Source organism: Sorex fumeus, unplaced genomic scaffold (genome assembly GCF_029834395.1).
Source record: "Sorex fumeus unplaced genomic scaffold, SorFum_2.1 ptg000047l, whole genome shotgun sequence".
Taxonomy (NCBI): domain Eukaryota; kingdom Metazoa; phylum Chordata; class Mammalia; order Eulipotyphla; family Soricidae; genus Sorex; species Sorex fumeus.
The window spans coordinates 1,372,266-1,387,678 of record NW_026606104.1 but is presented as its reverse complement, the minus strand read 5'-3'; the positions used below and the strand labels follow the sequence as shown (position 1 = coordinate 1,387,678).

At 41.3% G+C, this 15,413-nt stretch overlaps 1 protein-coding gene across 1 annotated transcript; it reads left to right on the top strand.

The window, feature by feature from the left end:
* Positions 1-1,569: 1,569 nt before the first annotated feature.
* On the top strand, positions 1,570-14,556 carry LOC130031988 (acidic mammalian chitinase-like). The gene is made up of 11 exons (XM_056123565.1): positions 1,570-1,600; positions 1,879-1,908; positions 3,820-4,024; positions 4,360-4,416; positions 6,745-6,910; positions 7,954-8,078; positions 8,973-9,096; positions 9,263-9,445; positions 10,137-10,253; positions 12,557-12,695; positions 14,131-14,556. Exons 1-11 carry the CDS (start codon positions 1,576-1,578, stop codon positions 14,445-14,447), a joined length of 1,488 nt encoding a protein of 495 aa, XP_055979540.1. The 5' UTR covers positions 1,570-1,575; the 3' UTR covers positions 14,448-14,556.
* The last annotated feature ends 857 nt before the right edge of the window (positions 14,557-15,413 follow it).

The window sequence follows — 15,413 nt, the reverse complement described above, 5'->3', positions numbered from 1 at the left end:
CAACAACAAAGGGGACAATAATGAAGAGAATAAAGCAAATGAATAATTAAATAAAGGGTAATCAATATTATTCTGTATCATTTTGGTAATTCAATAGAAGCCTTACAGAGTGGACCCACCTGCTCCACCACTAAGCCAAACTGTTGGGCTCTAAATAGCACTGTTTTAAGTAGGTGCTTGAGAATAATTTGTTTTAAGATACGTAAAATGAAGTCAGGAATAGCTTGATTTGGTCATAAAATCTTAGAGCTGCTGAAGAGAATATATTTGTTTGTCAACCAATATTTTTATGGGTCATTCCCAGTGGAACTCATGGGGGCCTAGGGTCACGCCTGGAGATATTAGGCACAGTGGTGTGGATCTTTTGGTTTGGGGTCAGCTGGTGGTGCTAGGTGGTCTCTAATGCCACCCTGACTGTGCATGGGAGTCAGTTCATTTTTTATCACGTCTGTGCCATGTTTCAGGGGTACAAAGATGGACTTGGCACACGGGCACATAAGGCATATGACTTACTCCTTCCTAAGTAGGGTGAAAGGAGGCTGGGAGCACCGACGAGACTTCTGGTTCTGCCTGAGGATATGCTTTCCGGCCAAGAATGGCAGCTTCCCCTGCACCTGTGCCCACTCTTATCTACCAGCCTGGCTTAGCCCCAATTCTAGAGGGTACGTAGAGCTACTGGCAGTGGCCAATCTATGGCCTTCGGGACATCAATGCAAGATAAAAGAGGCTGTAACACCTGCAACTTCTGTTCCCACACAGCCCTGACCACCCTCCCTGGCACACCTCTCCCTCCTTACCTCTTGGCTTGTCTCTGTTTCTACTAAGGAGCCAGTTGCCTGCAAAAGTAGATCACAATGTTCCTTTCATCCACTGTCACAATCCCTTCCATAAAGAGGAAAAGGGGGGCAGAGGTACAAAAATCACTTCTGGTAGGAGCTGCCAGCATCTCACCCCTGCCTGGGCTAGAAGAAGGGAGAATTGGGAGTTGCAGTGTCCCATGAGTCTCTATCCTTCTCCTTGTGGACTAGTACTGGACCATGACAGGAGTGCAGAGGAAGATGATGACTTTTCTGACAGTGCCCCCTTCCTGAATTCGGACCCTTGCAAGTTGCCTGAGGATGACCTTGAGCTTAGGACCTGGTCCTGCAGGAGCAAATTTCCATGCCTTCACTGAATGCTTCGCTCTTTACTCAACCTCCTGTAGACTTTCCTTGCCTTGGGCCCCACTCCTTGGGACCCTCCTTCCCAGTACACGGTGCTCTTCATGCTCTCCCTAGACTTCCACATTCCCCAAAGGGCTTGGACTCCAGTGATAAGCAATTGCTAGAGAGGTTAGGCCTGGACTGATCAAGGGTCCCATGCATTTCCCCCTACAACCCTGGCCCTGCCGCCATCTTGGCGAGCCAGTGGTGCACAGTTCTCATGAATCTGGGATGGAGGGGAGTATCCGCATGATAGCCTTGGGTCCTGTGCTCACAGGGTGGCAGCTGTGCTGCTCCCACAGTGATAAAAAAAGGTCTCTTTCCTATATAGGGCTGAACCAAGAAGCTGACCAAGGTGGCAAGTGGACGCACAATGGGAAAGATGCTGCTTTGGGCCTGTGAGTCTCCCCATCTTTGGGACCATCTTCCTTCCAACCAGTAAGGGGGTGTCCCTAAAAATGGGGTGGGAGGACTGTGGTATTGTCTCAGTGAGGCATCTACATGGAGCTGCTCCATGCAGTGAACCCAGCAGGCAATGACAAGATGGGCCTTGGGGAAGGTCAGGAGTAAATCCCAGGCCCTGGGCCTCTGCCACCCTAGACTCCTCAGTAGCTGCAGGGCTTGATGCGGAGCCTACTGAGGACTTCCTGCATTTGAATTTGTTTCTCTGTTTCAGGCTTGGCTGTCCTGCTGCAGGTGCAATTAGGTAAGGAAGAACTTAATGTCCACTATCCTCTGGAATCTTCTGAAGAATACTTTTTTCATTCCAGCTCTGCATCTCTCAGCTCCATGACAGTATAGGATTCAAACTCCAATCCATCAACAATTTTGTGTAACTCAAATCACTTAATAGAGGAAAAAACAGAGGAAAAGGACTTATCCTTCATGGTTTAGCATCAGGACTGTGACTTTGTGTTCTGAGGCCAGGTCTGCGGCAGACTCTCTCACTTAGCATTCTCTGCGTCTCCTTCTCCCACTCAAATCACACTCTTCCAAGAATGGAGGCATTGTGCTATGGATGTGAGACCTTACTGAGGCCCAGAAAGCAGGGTTCAGGGAATGAAAAGTGGGAAGAGTCTGAGCTTTGTAGTAACACAGCTTGAAATAGTATATACATAATAAATATTTGGGGGAAATTAGCATCATTCCTAATCTTTCAAAGTGAAGGATCACCACTAAAACCTTTCAAACAGCTCCTGGCAAGGCTGGTTGCAAAGAAAGAATGTCTGCATGGCTACTGATCAAAATCTAGCCTGGGCTTTCCCCCAGAGTACTGGGTTATTTATATAGCTGTGGCCATCAGATGATAAGCAATTAGTCACTGTCACTGTCCTCCCGTTGTTCATGGATTTGTTCGAGAGGGCCCAGTAACGTCACCATTGTGAGACTTGTTGTTACTGTGTTTGGCATATTGAATATATCACAGGGAGCTTGCCAGGCTTTGCCGTGTGGGTAAGATACTCTTGGTAGCTTGCCGGGCTCTCCAAGGGAGGCGGAGGAATCGAACCTGGGTCGGCCACATGCAAGGCAAATGCCCTACCACTGTGTTATCGCTCCAGCAATTAGTAAACATCTTTAATGTATAGCATTAAAGTCATAGTAATCTTCAATTCTATGCTAGTATGATGTTTCTTGCTTAAGCACAAGTTTTCAGCCCTCATTGTTTAAACCAAGCTAAACTTTTGTACTCAGGGAACTGTCCCCTCCTAGGGTTTTTCTTTGATGTTGGGGGAAGATTTTCCCCATGGTATCCTGAGCAGTTTTTCTAAGCCCCATTTAAAAGGAGGAAAATAATACTTCCTTTACAAAACTGTTGGAAAATGTAAATTTAAATATAATAGAGCATGAAACAACTCAAAATAAATCTAGAGTGACATTACATGCCATCTGCAAAAGGAAGCAGTGGTACTGACAGTAAATTTGAGTAGTCTGTGAAATTTGACATAGTACCCAAGGAGGAGGATTACACTGACCACTTGCTTCCTTGATGTCAAAGGAATTCTATTTATCTATTATTATTTATTTTTAAATAAGAAACACTATGAATTGTCCTGCAATTCTAGTTCAGGGACATATATATCTTTTCTTGGATTATTTCAGTTTTACTAACGTACTGCCAAAGTGAGACAATTTTATATGTTCACTCCAATGCTCTTGTAAAACTTTTTGAGTCATGAAGATGATTTTGTTTGGCTCATGTCCTGCTGAGAAGAGACATGACTGTTTACAATCTTCCTTAAGGCTTGCTCTTCAAGTTCATGTCCTCCTTGAACATGCATCTTGCTTGCTTGTCTCTACATTTCTTTGGTTGCCTATTTCCACTGTGAAGAAACCCATGTTCTCTCTTGAACATGTACTTTCTTTCTCTTCCCTTACAACTTACTAAATGAATTCCAATAAAACTTTCTTGTTACACACACACACACTCACACACACACACACACACACACACACACACACACACACACACACACTTTCTTAAGCATGGCAATGGCAGTATCTACCAGGTATAAATCATTCCAGCTTGGCTCTGGGTAATCTGCTCCCTTGAAGAGGACATTAGAGGTAGACAGACGGTGGAGGCATTTCCACAATGACCATCGCTTTCTTCTCACAGGCTCAGCCTATAAGCTGGTGTGCTACTTTACCAACTGGTCTCAGTATCGCCCAGAACCTGCCAAATTCTTCCCCAAGGATGTCGACCCATGTTTGTGCACACACCTTGTATATGCCTTTGCCACCATGAATGACAACAAGATTGCTCCCTTTGAATGGAATGATATTGATGTCCTGTACCCTCAGTTTCGAGCCCTGAAAGAACGGTCAGTGGGAGTGGAGCCAGCAGCAAAGTATCTCAGTGATGGAGAGTCCAAGTTCTGTCTCCAATTCATTTTGAAATATCTTTAGCTTCTGAGAAGCAAGGTTCTAGCTTCTGCCTGTAAAGAACATGTAGATTGAACTGTGGTAAATATAAAATTATCATTAAAGTGGAGCTGAAGTGAAGAGCTCCTATCAGGAATTATAGAGGTTGTACTTGATATTTGTCCTTTCTGAGGGAGTCAGGAGTGAGGCAGAATAGCCTTCATCTTTGCTTGATGTCTGTCCTGCAGGCTTACAGACATCTACTGAAATCTACCCCCTTGGTTTCTTTTCACAGCAATGGAGAGCTGGTCAACTTGCTGGCTATTGGTGGCTGGAACTTTGGTACTCAGAAGTAAGTCCTCCCTGGCAAAAGGTTAAGAGTGGAGGTAAAAGAAAGCTTCTCAAATTGGAATGGGAAATGGTGATGCCAGAGAAGTGAAAATTCCAGCTGGGAAGGAGGCTGCACCTGGGAAGAGACCCAGATCTGTGGAGGGAAGGTCTGGCTGCAGCAGACAGGAATAACCAACAGTAATGTATGGAGGTTGGGTGGTTAATACCCCAAAGGAGATAGAAAAAGCCATATGGGAGAGCAGAGGTGGTTTGTGGTGATGAGAAGAACTTGGTGCTATGAGAAAAATTGAGAGCCCGATGCTGGCTTCCAGGCTTTTAATGCAAAAGTGAGCAAGGATTGGTGCTCAGACAGGCATGTGAACTGTGAAATGGAAAACAGGAGATGGCAAGATAAGACTTGACTTGTATGTAAAAATATCAGAATTAGTTGCAAAATATTTTTAAGATTATGAAGGTAAATGCATTCCCATAACTATAGAAAAATTAGTAGCACAAAATTATTTGACATGAAATAAGTGCATTTCTTTTCTTCCCATTAATTTCCCCTTCCTTACTAGTTCAATATTGAACATGTTGCAAGCACTTTTGAAATATCAGTCAAGTAAACTTTCAGATCAGATAGAAATCTTATTTCCACCCGTGGTACTTTACCAATATTTCTTTTGCAGTGTCTTCCTCACCAATATATATATATTTGTCTTATCTTCCCTATAACTCAAATAAGAAAATATACACAACCTTTTCATTTTAAGGTTATCTAGTTTATGCCAGTCAATTTATTTCCTCCAAAAAACTTAGTAGGTATTAAATGTTCACAATAAAAAGCATACAAAAAAGACCCAGATAAATCAAGAATATTGTGATCCAGTTTATAAATGGCTAATCAGACATATAATCAGAATAGTTTAGAGTGTTTTAACATGCTTATAGGTTATAAACTTGATGACTGTGGCAAACAACTATATTTTCTAGGTTATTATAATATTTTCAGATATGGAACTCATACTTGTACACTCTTTGGGGATCAGAAATGTGTCATTAAATACATTTGCAATTTTAAGTCATGTCTTGGAATTAGAGAAAGCTGCTATGTGAATCACTACGTCTAAGGTACCACATTGATAAAGTGTGTAAGCATCTCTTATTTTTTAAAATTTTTATTAGTGAGACATCATGAGGTACAGTTGCAGGCTTACAAATTTTTGTGCTTGGGTTTCAATTATACAATGATAAAATACCCATCCCTCCACCAGTGCCCATTTCCCACCATCACAGATCCCAGTATCCCTCCCACCCCCCCATCCCCTCCATCCCACCCTGCCTCTGTGGCAGGGCATTCCCTTTTGTTCTCTCTCTCTCTTATTGGGTGTTGTGGTTTACAAAAGAGGCATTGAGTGGCAATCATGTTTGGTCTATAGTCTACTTTCAGCATGCTTCTCCCATCCTGGGAGGATCCTCCCAACACCTTTATTTGCTGTTCCCTTCTCTGTCTGAGCTCCTTTTTCCCCTAGCATATTTGGTTGGCGTCCAAGTCATGGAGTAAAATTCCTGGTACTAATCTCGGTCATTCTTGGGTGTTAGTCTCCTATTTTGTTATTTTATGTTCCCCAGATGAATGCAATCTTTCTATGTCTATCCCTTTCTTTCTGAGTCATTTCACTTAACATGATACTTTTTAACATGTAGTACCACTTGTATGTAAATTTCATGACTTGTCTTTTCTAACAGCTACATAGTACTCCATTGTGTAAATGTACCAAAGTTTCTTTAACCAGTCATCTGTTCTCGGGTACTCAGGTTTTTTCCAGATTCTGGCTATTGTAAAGAGTGCTGCAATGAACAAACAATTGCAGATGTCACTTTGACTATACTTTTTTGCCTCTCTGGGATTTATTCCCAGGAGTGGTATTTAAGCATATCTGATTTTACAAATCATTAGTAAAATACTATTCAATCAACATAGTGAAGAAAAATGCTGGAATAAAAAAACAGCTACTATTGATTCACATTTTTGAGTTCATCTAAACCTAAATTCCAGTGAGGGTTATTATAAAATACATGAGAAATTAACATCAGAGGTGGTGTGAGAAAGACTCCTGGGATTTTCTTATCTTGTTTCTTTGTGTTTATTCACTTTGGGGGCATGACCAGTAGTGCTCAGGGCCTAGTCCCAGCCCAGTTCTTGAAGGTGGCTCCTGGAAGTGCTTGGGGTTCCTTGTGGTGTTTGGGATTGAACCTGGGTCTTAAAGAACTAGCAAAGCATGTGCTAGTCCTTAAAGTCCTCTCCCCAGCCTGGTGTGCTGATCCTAACACAGCAATCTCCACCTAGATTCACGGCTATGGTCTCCTCAGCTACCAACCGCAAAATCTTCATTTGCTCTGTCATTGAGTTCCTTCGTAAGCATGGATTCGATGGCATTGACCTGGACATCGAGTATCCAGGGTCTCGGGGAAGCCCACCTGAAGATAAGCAGCGGTTTACCATCTTGATTAAGGTGGGACTGTAGTGTTAGCTTTGCATCTTCTTTAGATAAGCTATTTCTTTACTGAATTTTCTGAGAATTGCATTTCCCCAGTATTGCAAAGGTGCTGCTCTTAGACAGCCTAAGTTAGCTGGGAGTTGCAGGCAACAGAAAAAGACCCTGACTATTTAAGTCAAAAGATAATTTATTGGAAGGATAGAAGCATCTGAAGAAACCTAAAGGAAACAATTCTGTGGTGATGAAGGAGAAAACACTTATTATGGCCATTCACAAAACATTTATTGAGCATCTAAGTGATTTGGATATGGTTTCACACCAGAGGCAGAGTAGCAAGCAAGACAAATACTATCCCTGCTCTCATGTCAGGAGAATAAAGGAGGGGAAACTGGTATCAAATAATTGCAAACCATGGTAAGAGCAATGACAGCAATAAATTGGATGGTGAGGGGAGTCATCTCAAAAGATAGATACTTAAGTTACAATCTGAAGAATGAAAAGAAACCAGTCATATGAGGAGCAGGAAGAATGTTTTAAGAAAATTTGACAGAATTAAAAGGGCCAGCAGATGTGAAAGATCTTTGATTCAGCTTTACAAGTGAGAGCAGGGGCTGGAGCAAAAGCACCGCAGGTAGGGCATTTGCCTTGCAGGTGGCTGACCTGGGTTCAATTCCCAGCATCCCATATGATCCCCCGAGCACCACCAGGAATAATTCCTGAGTGCAAAGCCAGAAGTAACCCCTGTGCATTGCCGAGTGTGACCCAAAAAGCAATAAATAAATAAAAGTGAGAGTAAAGTCAATAAAGTAATAAAGTAGGAAGAAAGTTCTTAGATCCCTTGCCAAGAGTTTCTGGACCTTTTCTCTAAAACTGTTAAACATGTAACTTGAATTCAAGGACTCTTTTATCTGCATCTCTCAATTCCAAGTTTAACCAAGACCTGTCCCTGAATTTCAGGGATTATTTATAAAAATGTGGCAATGACTATGAGCTAGAGTACCTAAGATAAGAAGCATAATGCAGATAGCCCCTAGAATCCATCCGCTCTATTTCCCTAGGAAATGGTGGCAGCTTTTGAAGAAGAGGCTAAAGAAACAGGAAACCCCAGACTGCTCATCACAGCAGCAGTGTCCGCTGGAAAAGGGACCATTGATGCAGGATATGAAATTGCAGAGATTGGGAAGTAAGTGTACCAGCTCTCTCCATGTCTCTAATTCCTGGAGAAGAAATTCTAAAACTTTTGGATGGCAAGCATCCCAAGTAGTACCTTTGTCAAAAAGGTTTAGGGACTTTGTGCCTTTGGGCTAAATCATACAAGAAAAATTCTCATTAGCAATCTCTTTTGGAAGAAGTCAAGAAAGCTGTCATTGACAAAACCATAGGAGAGCTTACTGATTTGTGATCTCTAAAGCTCTAGGACATGTATTTCTGAGACATATGCTTCGACATTGATAGCCTAATCTTCTCTGATAGCTTAACCTCTCATGGGTTTGCCCTGCCTAGCCCTGTGGATTATCACAGAAAGTATCGTAAAAGATAAGCTGTTCCCACATCCATTTGACATTTTAGCAGGCTTCCCACTGCTACTATTTATTTAAGTGGTGCATTTATTGCACACTTAATTTCAGAAAAAAGAGAAACTATACTTGATAATATAGAAATTAAATCAGAAACATAAAAAGTATTTCTTAAAAGTTAAAATTACACTTCACAGAACATAATAAAATTTATTATATTTTAAAGATAAGAACTATGAGTTTAATACCATTTTTAAACACACTTAATAGATCCAGTTAAAAAAATCAAATCAAATCAAATGGTATTGATGGACTAAAGAACTCAGCAGTTTCTGAGTATCATAAACTATTTCATTTATAGCTGCTCAGAGCTGTTCTATTGATTACTTGCAATTTTAACATATATTCTAATACTGCTATTTTAAAGTTTCTTCTATTTTAGGCATTTTGCTACTGTTTATGCTCTTAATAGTCATAAAAGAGTCGACTTTTTCAGTCCAAAAAATAGTTCATAAAAGAGTTGTCACAGTATCCTGGAAACTTGAAATTTCTCGTTCTAGGCTCCTTGATTTCATCAGTGTGATGACCTATGACTTCCATGGTGGCTGGGACACTTGTACAGGACACAACAGCCCCCTGCATGTAGGATCCAAGGATCATGGAGACTTGCGTTATTTCAACTGTGTAAGAACAACCTCAAGTCCTAGGCAGAGAATATGGGAAAGGTACTGGGAAGACCCTCGACTACTGAGACAGAGACTTTCTCTTTTTAGGAGGCAATTAGTCTGACTTTATAAATGGGTTAGAGCAGATATTGCTGAGGAGATAATGTTTATGTTGCTTTCTTCAGGAATTCGCTATGAAGTACTGGAGAGATAATGGGGTCCCAGCAGAGAAACTGATCATGGGCTTCCCCACCTATGGGAGAACCTTTCGACTCAGCACTTCTGACACCTCAGTCTGTGCCCCAGTTTCTGGGGCAGGGTCATCTGGTCCTTACACACGTGAGGCTGGCTTCTGGGCTTACTACGAGGTAACCAACAGGTGGCTTATAATGCTCTGGCGGAAAAAATCTTTCACTCTCTAATTCATTTTTTTCTTTTCTTGTGATTCCATACTCTGAGTTTTCATAGCTCAAATCATAAACAACCTGGGAAAAGACAGGTGATAATTGTGTAACATTTTTCACTTAAAATAAATTCACCTGAATTTCCTTTTTGGGTTTTGCAATGAATGTCACTATCTTTCTCACAGCTCCCAAACAATAATAAATTCTATGTTAATAGATGGGGGAGGATTTCAATAGACTAGCCCGGGAAAGACAATTTGATTACCTTTCCAATTTGAATTGATTGCATTTACTTAAATATTGTGCTGAAAATTCAGATTCCAATAGGTGAATATTAGCAGTCTTGGCCAAAAATTCAAGAATTGATGGAAGAATGACCATGGCACATGATTATGTTTATCATTTCTCAGAGAACCTCTGAATATCAAACTAGAATTACACTTGCTGTTTGCAGCTTGTTTTCATGGACATTTGTCTCTTTGTTTTGTGAAACAAATAGTTTCTAGAGAAGTATGTGAGATTTAGATAGGTATCATAATTTCCTTTCCCATTCTCCATTCTTGTTTCTTTCTGTTGTTCTACCATTTAATCCTTTCTCCTCCAATATGTGACACAGACTCTGACATACTCAACAGTGTCTTCATGTACCCCACAGATCTGCACATTCTTAGATGGAGCCACAACAGCCTGGATTGAAGACCAGAAAGTTCCATATGCTTACAAGAATACTGAGTGGATTGGCTATGACAATGCTGAGAGTTATGAATATAAGGTATGTCCTGTGAAAAAAGTTTACCCTCTAGCTTTGAACTCTACATTCATCAGGAGTCTGTTTTACTATGATTTTTTTCCCTTTGGTTTTAAGGGAATCATCTGATGGTTCTCGAGGCGACCCCTGCTCAGTGTTTAAGGATTATTTTTCAGTAATGCTTAGGAACTATACAGTACCAGGGACCAAGTCCAGGCCTCTTGTATGCAAAGCATGTGTTCAGCCGCTTGAGCTACTCTGGCTGCTATTTTACTCAAATTTGTGGTTTCAAATTTTTAAATATGCACAGTGGGAGAGTGGGTCAATTTCATTCAAACTTCTCTTTCCCACACAACAGAGAAACCTGCATGATTAAATATAAATTTAATTCTACACTGTGCACAAAATAATACAATAAATGATGTAACAGAATACTCTAATATTGTTAAAGTTTATTACCAAATTTTTATTGAGTATGATTATTTACTATTTTATGTGAAGAATTACATGCTGGCATAAAGCTATCATTTTCCAGGACCACACTGAAAATAGTTCTTTCCATTTTTTATCTAAATATTTTATGACTGTTACCTCACTTGTCTCTCCGTAGCTTTGTGAAGGAACTGAGGCATGAAGTCTTTCCATTTCACAGATGCATAAGTCAGTTCTAGGCTACACAGCAGGAAAATGGCAGTGACGGAATGTGTCCAGTGATGGCTCAGAATCTAGATTCTTCTATGACTCTGCTCTGTCAGTTCAACTCATAAAACTCCATTCCAAGGAGAGATTATCATTAAGGAGGAAAGGGGAAACTCTATAGTCACTGGTCAAGAATCTGGCTTTTTTTTCCACTTTTTAAAGAAGATGAATTTATTATGGCTGAGTAATGGGATAGTGATTTTAAATTCTCACTATTCTTATATTTTTACAACCTTCTATATAATTATTTTAAAGATATTTTTCAATTTTATTTTATTTTTTATTAGTGAAACACCATGAGGTACAGTTGTAGACTTACATATTTTTGTGTTTGGGTTTCAGTTATACAATGATCAAGTACTCATATCTCCACTAGTGCCCATTCTCAACCACCAATGAAGCCAGTGCACTCCCACCCCCCAAGCCCCCACCCCACCCCACCTCTATGGCAGGGCATTTCCTTTTGCTTTCTCTTTCCTTTAGGGTGTTGTGGTTTGCAATAGAGGTATTGAGTGACCATCGTGTTCGGTCTATAGTCTACTTTCAGTGAGTGTCTTGAATCCCGAGAGAATCCTCCAAACACCCTTTACTTGGTGTTCCCTTCTCTATCTTAGCTGCAGCACATGCTGGGGGAAAATTCATCTCAGAAAGAATCTGGCTTTTAGGGCAAGGATTTAGCTGAATAGGTGAAGCGTATGATTTACATGCATGAGTGAGGCCCTGAGTTTGATCTCTGGCACTACATCTCTCCCCAAGCACTGTGGGGTGTGGCTGTGCTAGCTCACATCTCCATGGAGCCCAGCAGCCACACATCATTAGGCCCAAACAAATAATAACTTGATAGTTAGGCCCTCTCCCAAACTTAGTATGAGTAGAAGTAGTACCTGGGCTTCCAAGCACAAATAGAGAGCTGAGAGGCCCACTTATCACCAAAACAAAACAAAACAAAAACAAAAGCAAAAGAGAAATTAAGACATTTACACCTAAAAACTATGCTATGATGCACTAATCAATAATAGTAATAATAATATTATAATATAACACTTTTGATTCAAATATACCTGGTTATGTTTCCTGAATCGGAGACTGGATAATTTCCCACAAGTCTGTGGAAGAGTAATGATGATAATTTATATCTTACAGTTCTGGTGAAGATTGAGTAATGGAAGTAAAAGTATAACTTAGTCTAAAACTAACATTAAGTATTAGCCCTGTTCATATAGTGGCCCAAGAACTTATTATCTGGAGCAAGAAAACAATCAAACTAAGTTAGCTAATCACTTGTTTTGAATCCACATAATCTATAGGACATATGCTTTCTTTCTTTTTTGTTTTTGGGTCACACCTGGTTGTATTCAGGACTTATTCCTGGTCCTGGGTTTAGGGATCACCCCTAACAGGCTTGGGGGATCATAAGGTATGCCAGGGATCAAGCCTGGGCTAATCTCATACAAGGTAGGCACCCTTCCTACTGTACTCTCTTTGCCCCAAGACGCATACTCTTTCATTAAAGAAAATGTATTGAAAGTCCCATCTGCATTCTCTGTCACTCTTGATACCTCATATCCTTTTGTTGCATAGACATCAGGCACTGGAGTCTGGTTGCTAAACATTCTTTCTGTCCACAGGTTGATTTTCTTAAGGAGAACAAATTTGGTGGAGCCATGGTTTGGGCCATTGACCTGGATGATTTCTCAGGCTCCTTCTGCAATGAGGGCAAATACCCACTTATCAACAAGCTGAAGTCACTTCTGGGCCTGTCCTCAGGTATGTTGCTGAGGTCAACACATGTTCCAAAAATTGCACAAATTAAGCTTGAAAGAACAGCAAATGCAAAGGGGCTGGAGATCACAAAGCAGAATCACAGCATCTAGGCTCTCACACTTGACGAATAATATGGTGATAGAAAGGACCTTTGCAGAAATGTTCCAATGAGAGACCAGACTAAGTTCAATAATTAACACGGGCAAGAGTTTGAACTTACTTGATAGTTTAGAAGTCTTCCTGTGCGGAAAAGTTCAGTCTCGGGAGAATAATGGGAAATTTAGACTCCTGAAAGTGAGTCTGAAACACAAATGTGCTGACCTGGCCCTCTTACTGCAGCACACCAGATATGAATGTAGAGTAATCAGCATATATAGCCCGTTCTCCACCTGCCTAAGACACACTGATGCTGTTGTTTGCATGTTATGAGAGAGAGGTCAGAGTTAGGGCTTGAAGCTTGAAGAGGAGGAGGGATAAAGTCTGACATCGCTGATGGTTGCGCAGTATAAACAGGGAAACTCATGCTCTTCCTTGCTCTTTGTGAACAGGTCGACACATAGTGGTGGAAAAGCAGAAGTCAGAAAAGGTTTCTTTGGTCTTTATGTTGAGAAAATTACCAGGATCACTGATTCTTAGAACTGTGAAGAATCTAATTATAGATTGAGATAATTATAGAATGACTTACTCAAATTTACAGTGAGGGAATAGAGGCGGCAAATTACAGAGCTTAAGAGCATTGTATTTGCAGAGTAAAATGCATTTAAAATATCTGAATCTGGTGCTGGAGTGATAGCACAGCGGGTAGGACGTTTGCCTTGCACGTGGCCAACCCAGGTTCAATTCCCAGCATCCCATATGGTCCCCTGAGCACTGTCAGGAGTAATTCCTGAGTGCAGAGCCAGGAGTAACCCCTGTGCATTGCCAGGTGTGACCCAAAAAGCAAAAAAAAAAACCCAAAAAAAACCCAACCCCCCCCAAAAAAAAACCAAAAAAAAAAAACCCCAACTGAATCACCAGAGAAAAAGCAACGTTGAAACAAGAGTAAAGTAGATGACAAAATAAAGTGAGGTGACAAAACCTGAAAAGCATTATGACAGAAACATTTACACGTCAGATCTCTCCTATTAATTCTAAAATAGGAGTTAACCCCCAACATCATATCCTGGACCCTCTCACTGTAGGGCTGGCTTCATTTCCCTCAAATGAAACTAGCGGAAGTCATGATGAACATACCTACACTCCAGTTGCTCCTTTTCTCCTTTCCTACCTGATTTAGACTTCTGCTTCCTTCCCAGCTAAATTTTTAAGTCCTCACAGGGTTTAAGTTTTCTGCAAACTAAACCAATAGCTGTCTCTAGTACATTTGCTTCTGTGTTTAAAATAGCTACTGATGCTGCCCTAAAGAATGTTTTATTTTTAATGATTTTTCTTCTTTTAGAATGCACCCCAAGAGCTGCCAACACCTGGTATAACAGCCCAGTGACAACAAGAAGTGAAGGTTTCTGTGCCAATGTTGGTGGAGGCAGTGGTGGTGAAGGAGAAAGTGGTGGAGGCAGTGGTGGTAACGGGGGCAGTGGTGGTGATGGGGGCAGTGGAGGAGATGGAAGTTTCTGTACCGGTAAAGCAGATGGCACCTACACTGATCCTGAAGACAACACCAAATTCTACAAGTGTGTGGGAGGCAAGACCTTCCATTTCAGTTGTGCCCAAGGTTTGGTTTTTGATGAGAACTGCCAGTGTTGTACTTGGCCTTGAATTTAAAGTATCAGTAAAATATTTGCCAATAATTGTCTTGTGCTACATATGAATAACATCTTCCAACAGTGGTGTAGTGCATGTATACATTAATCAATCTGTGTCACATTGGAAGATTTTCCCCTCTACAACAGTAGCTTAATAAGGGTTTACTCTTTTTTTGTTGTTCCTATTTGGGGCCACACCTAAAATGCTCAGGGATTACTCCTGGCTATGCACTCAGGAATCACCCCTGGCAATGCTTAGGGGACCAAATAGCATGCCAGGAATCAAACCTGGGTTGGCCACTTGCAAGGGAAGTATCCTATCCACTGTACAATCTCTCTGGCCCAAGGGCTTACCCTTTTATATAATAAACACACTTATAGCACTGTCACTGTAGCACCATCCTCCCATTATTCATCAATGTGCTCGAGCGGGCACCTGTAACATCTCCATTGTGAGACTTGTTGTTACCGTTTTTGGCATATCAAATACGTCACAGGCTTTTCCGTGCGGTCGGAAGCTTGCCAGGATCTGAGAGGGGCAGAGGAATCGAACCCAGGTCAGCTGCGTGCAAGGCAAACGCCCTACCCGCTATGCTATCACTCCGGCCCAAACACACTTATAAAGATATATAAAAGCCATTATCATTATGAAACAACTAGCTATAGAAATATGCTGGAAACGTACTCCTTTCTCCCATCTCAGACTAACTTGTGAGGTTAAAGGAAGTCATTCATTTATATGTGAGTGTGAAAAGCCAGGGCTATAGCGATAGCACAGCGGATAGGGCGTTTGCCTTACAAGCGGTCAACATGGCTGACCCAAGTTTGATTCCTCTGCCCCTCTCGGAGAGCCTGGCAAGCTACCGAGAGTATCTCGCCCGCATGGCAGAGCCTGGCAAGCTACCCGTGATGTATTCGATATGCCAAACACAGTAACAAGAAGTCTCACGATGGAGACGTTACTGGGCCCGCTCGAGCA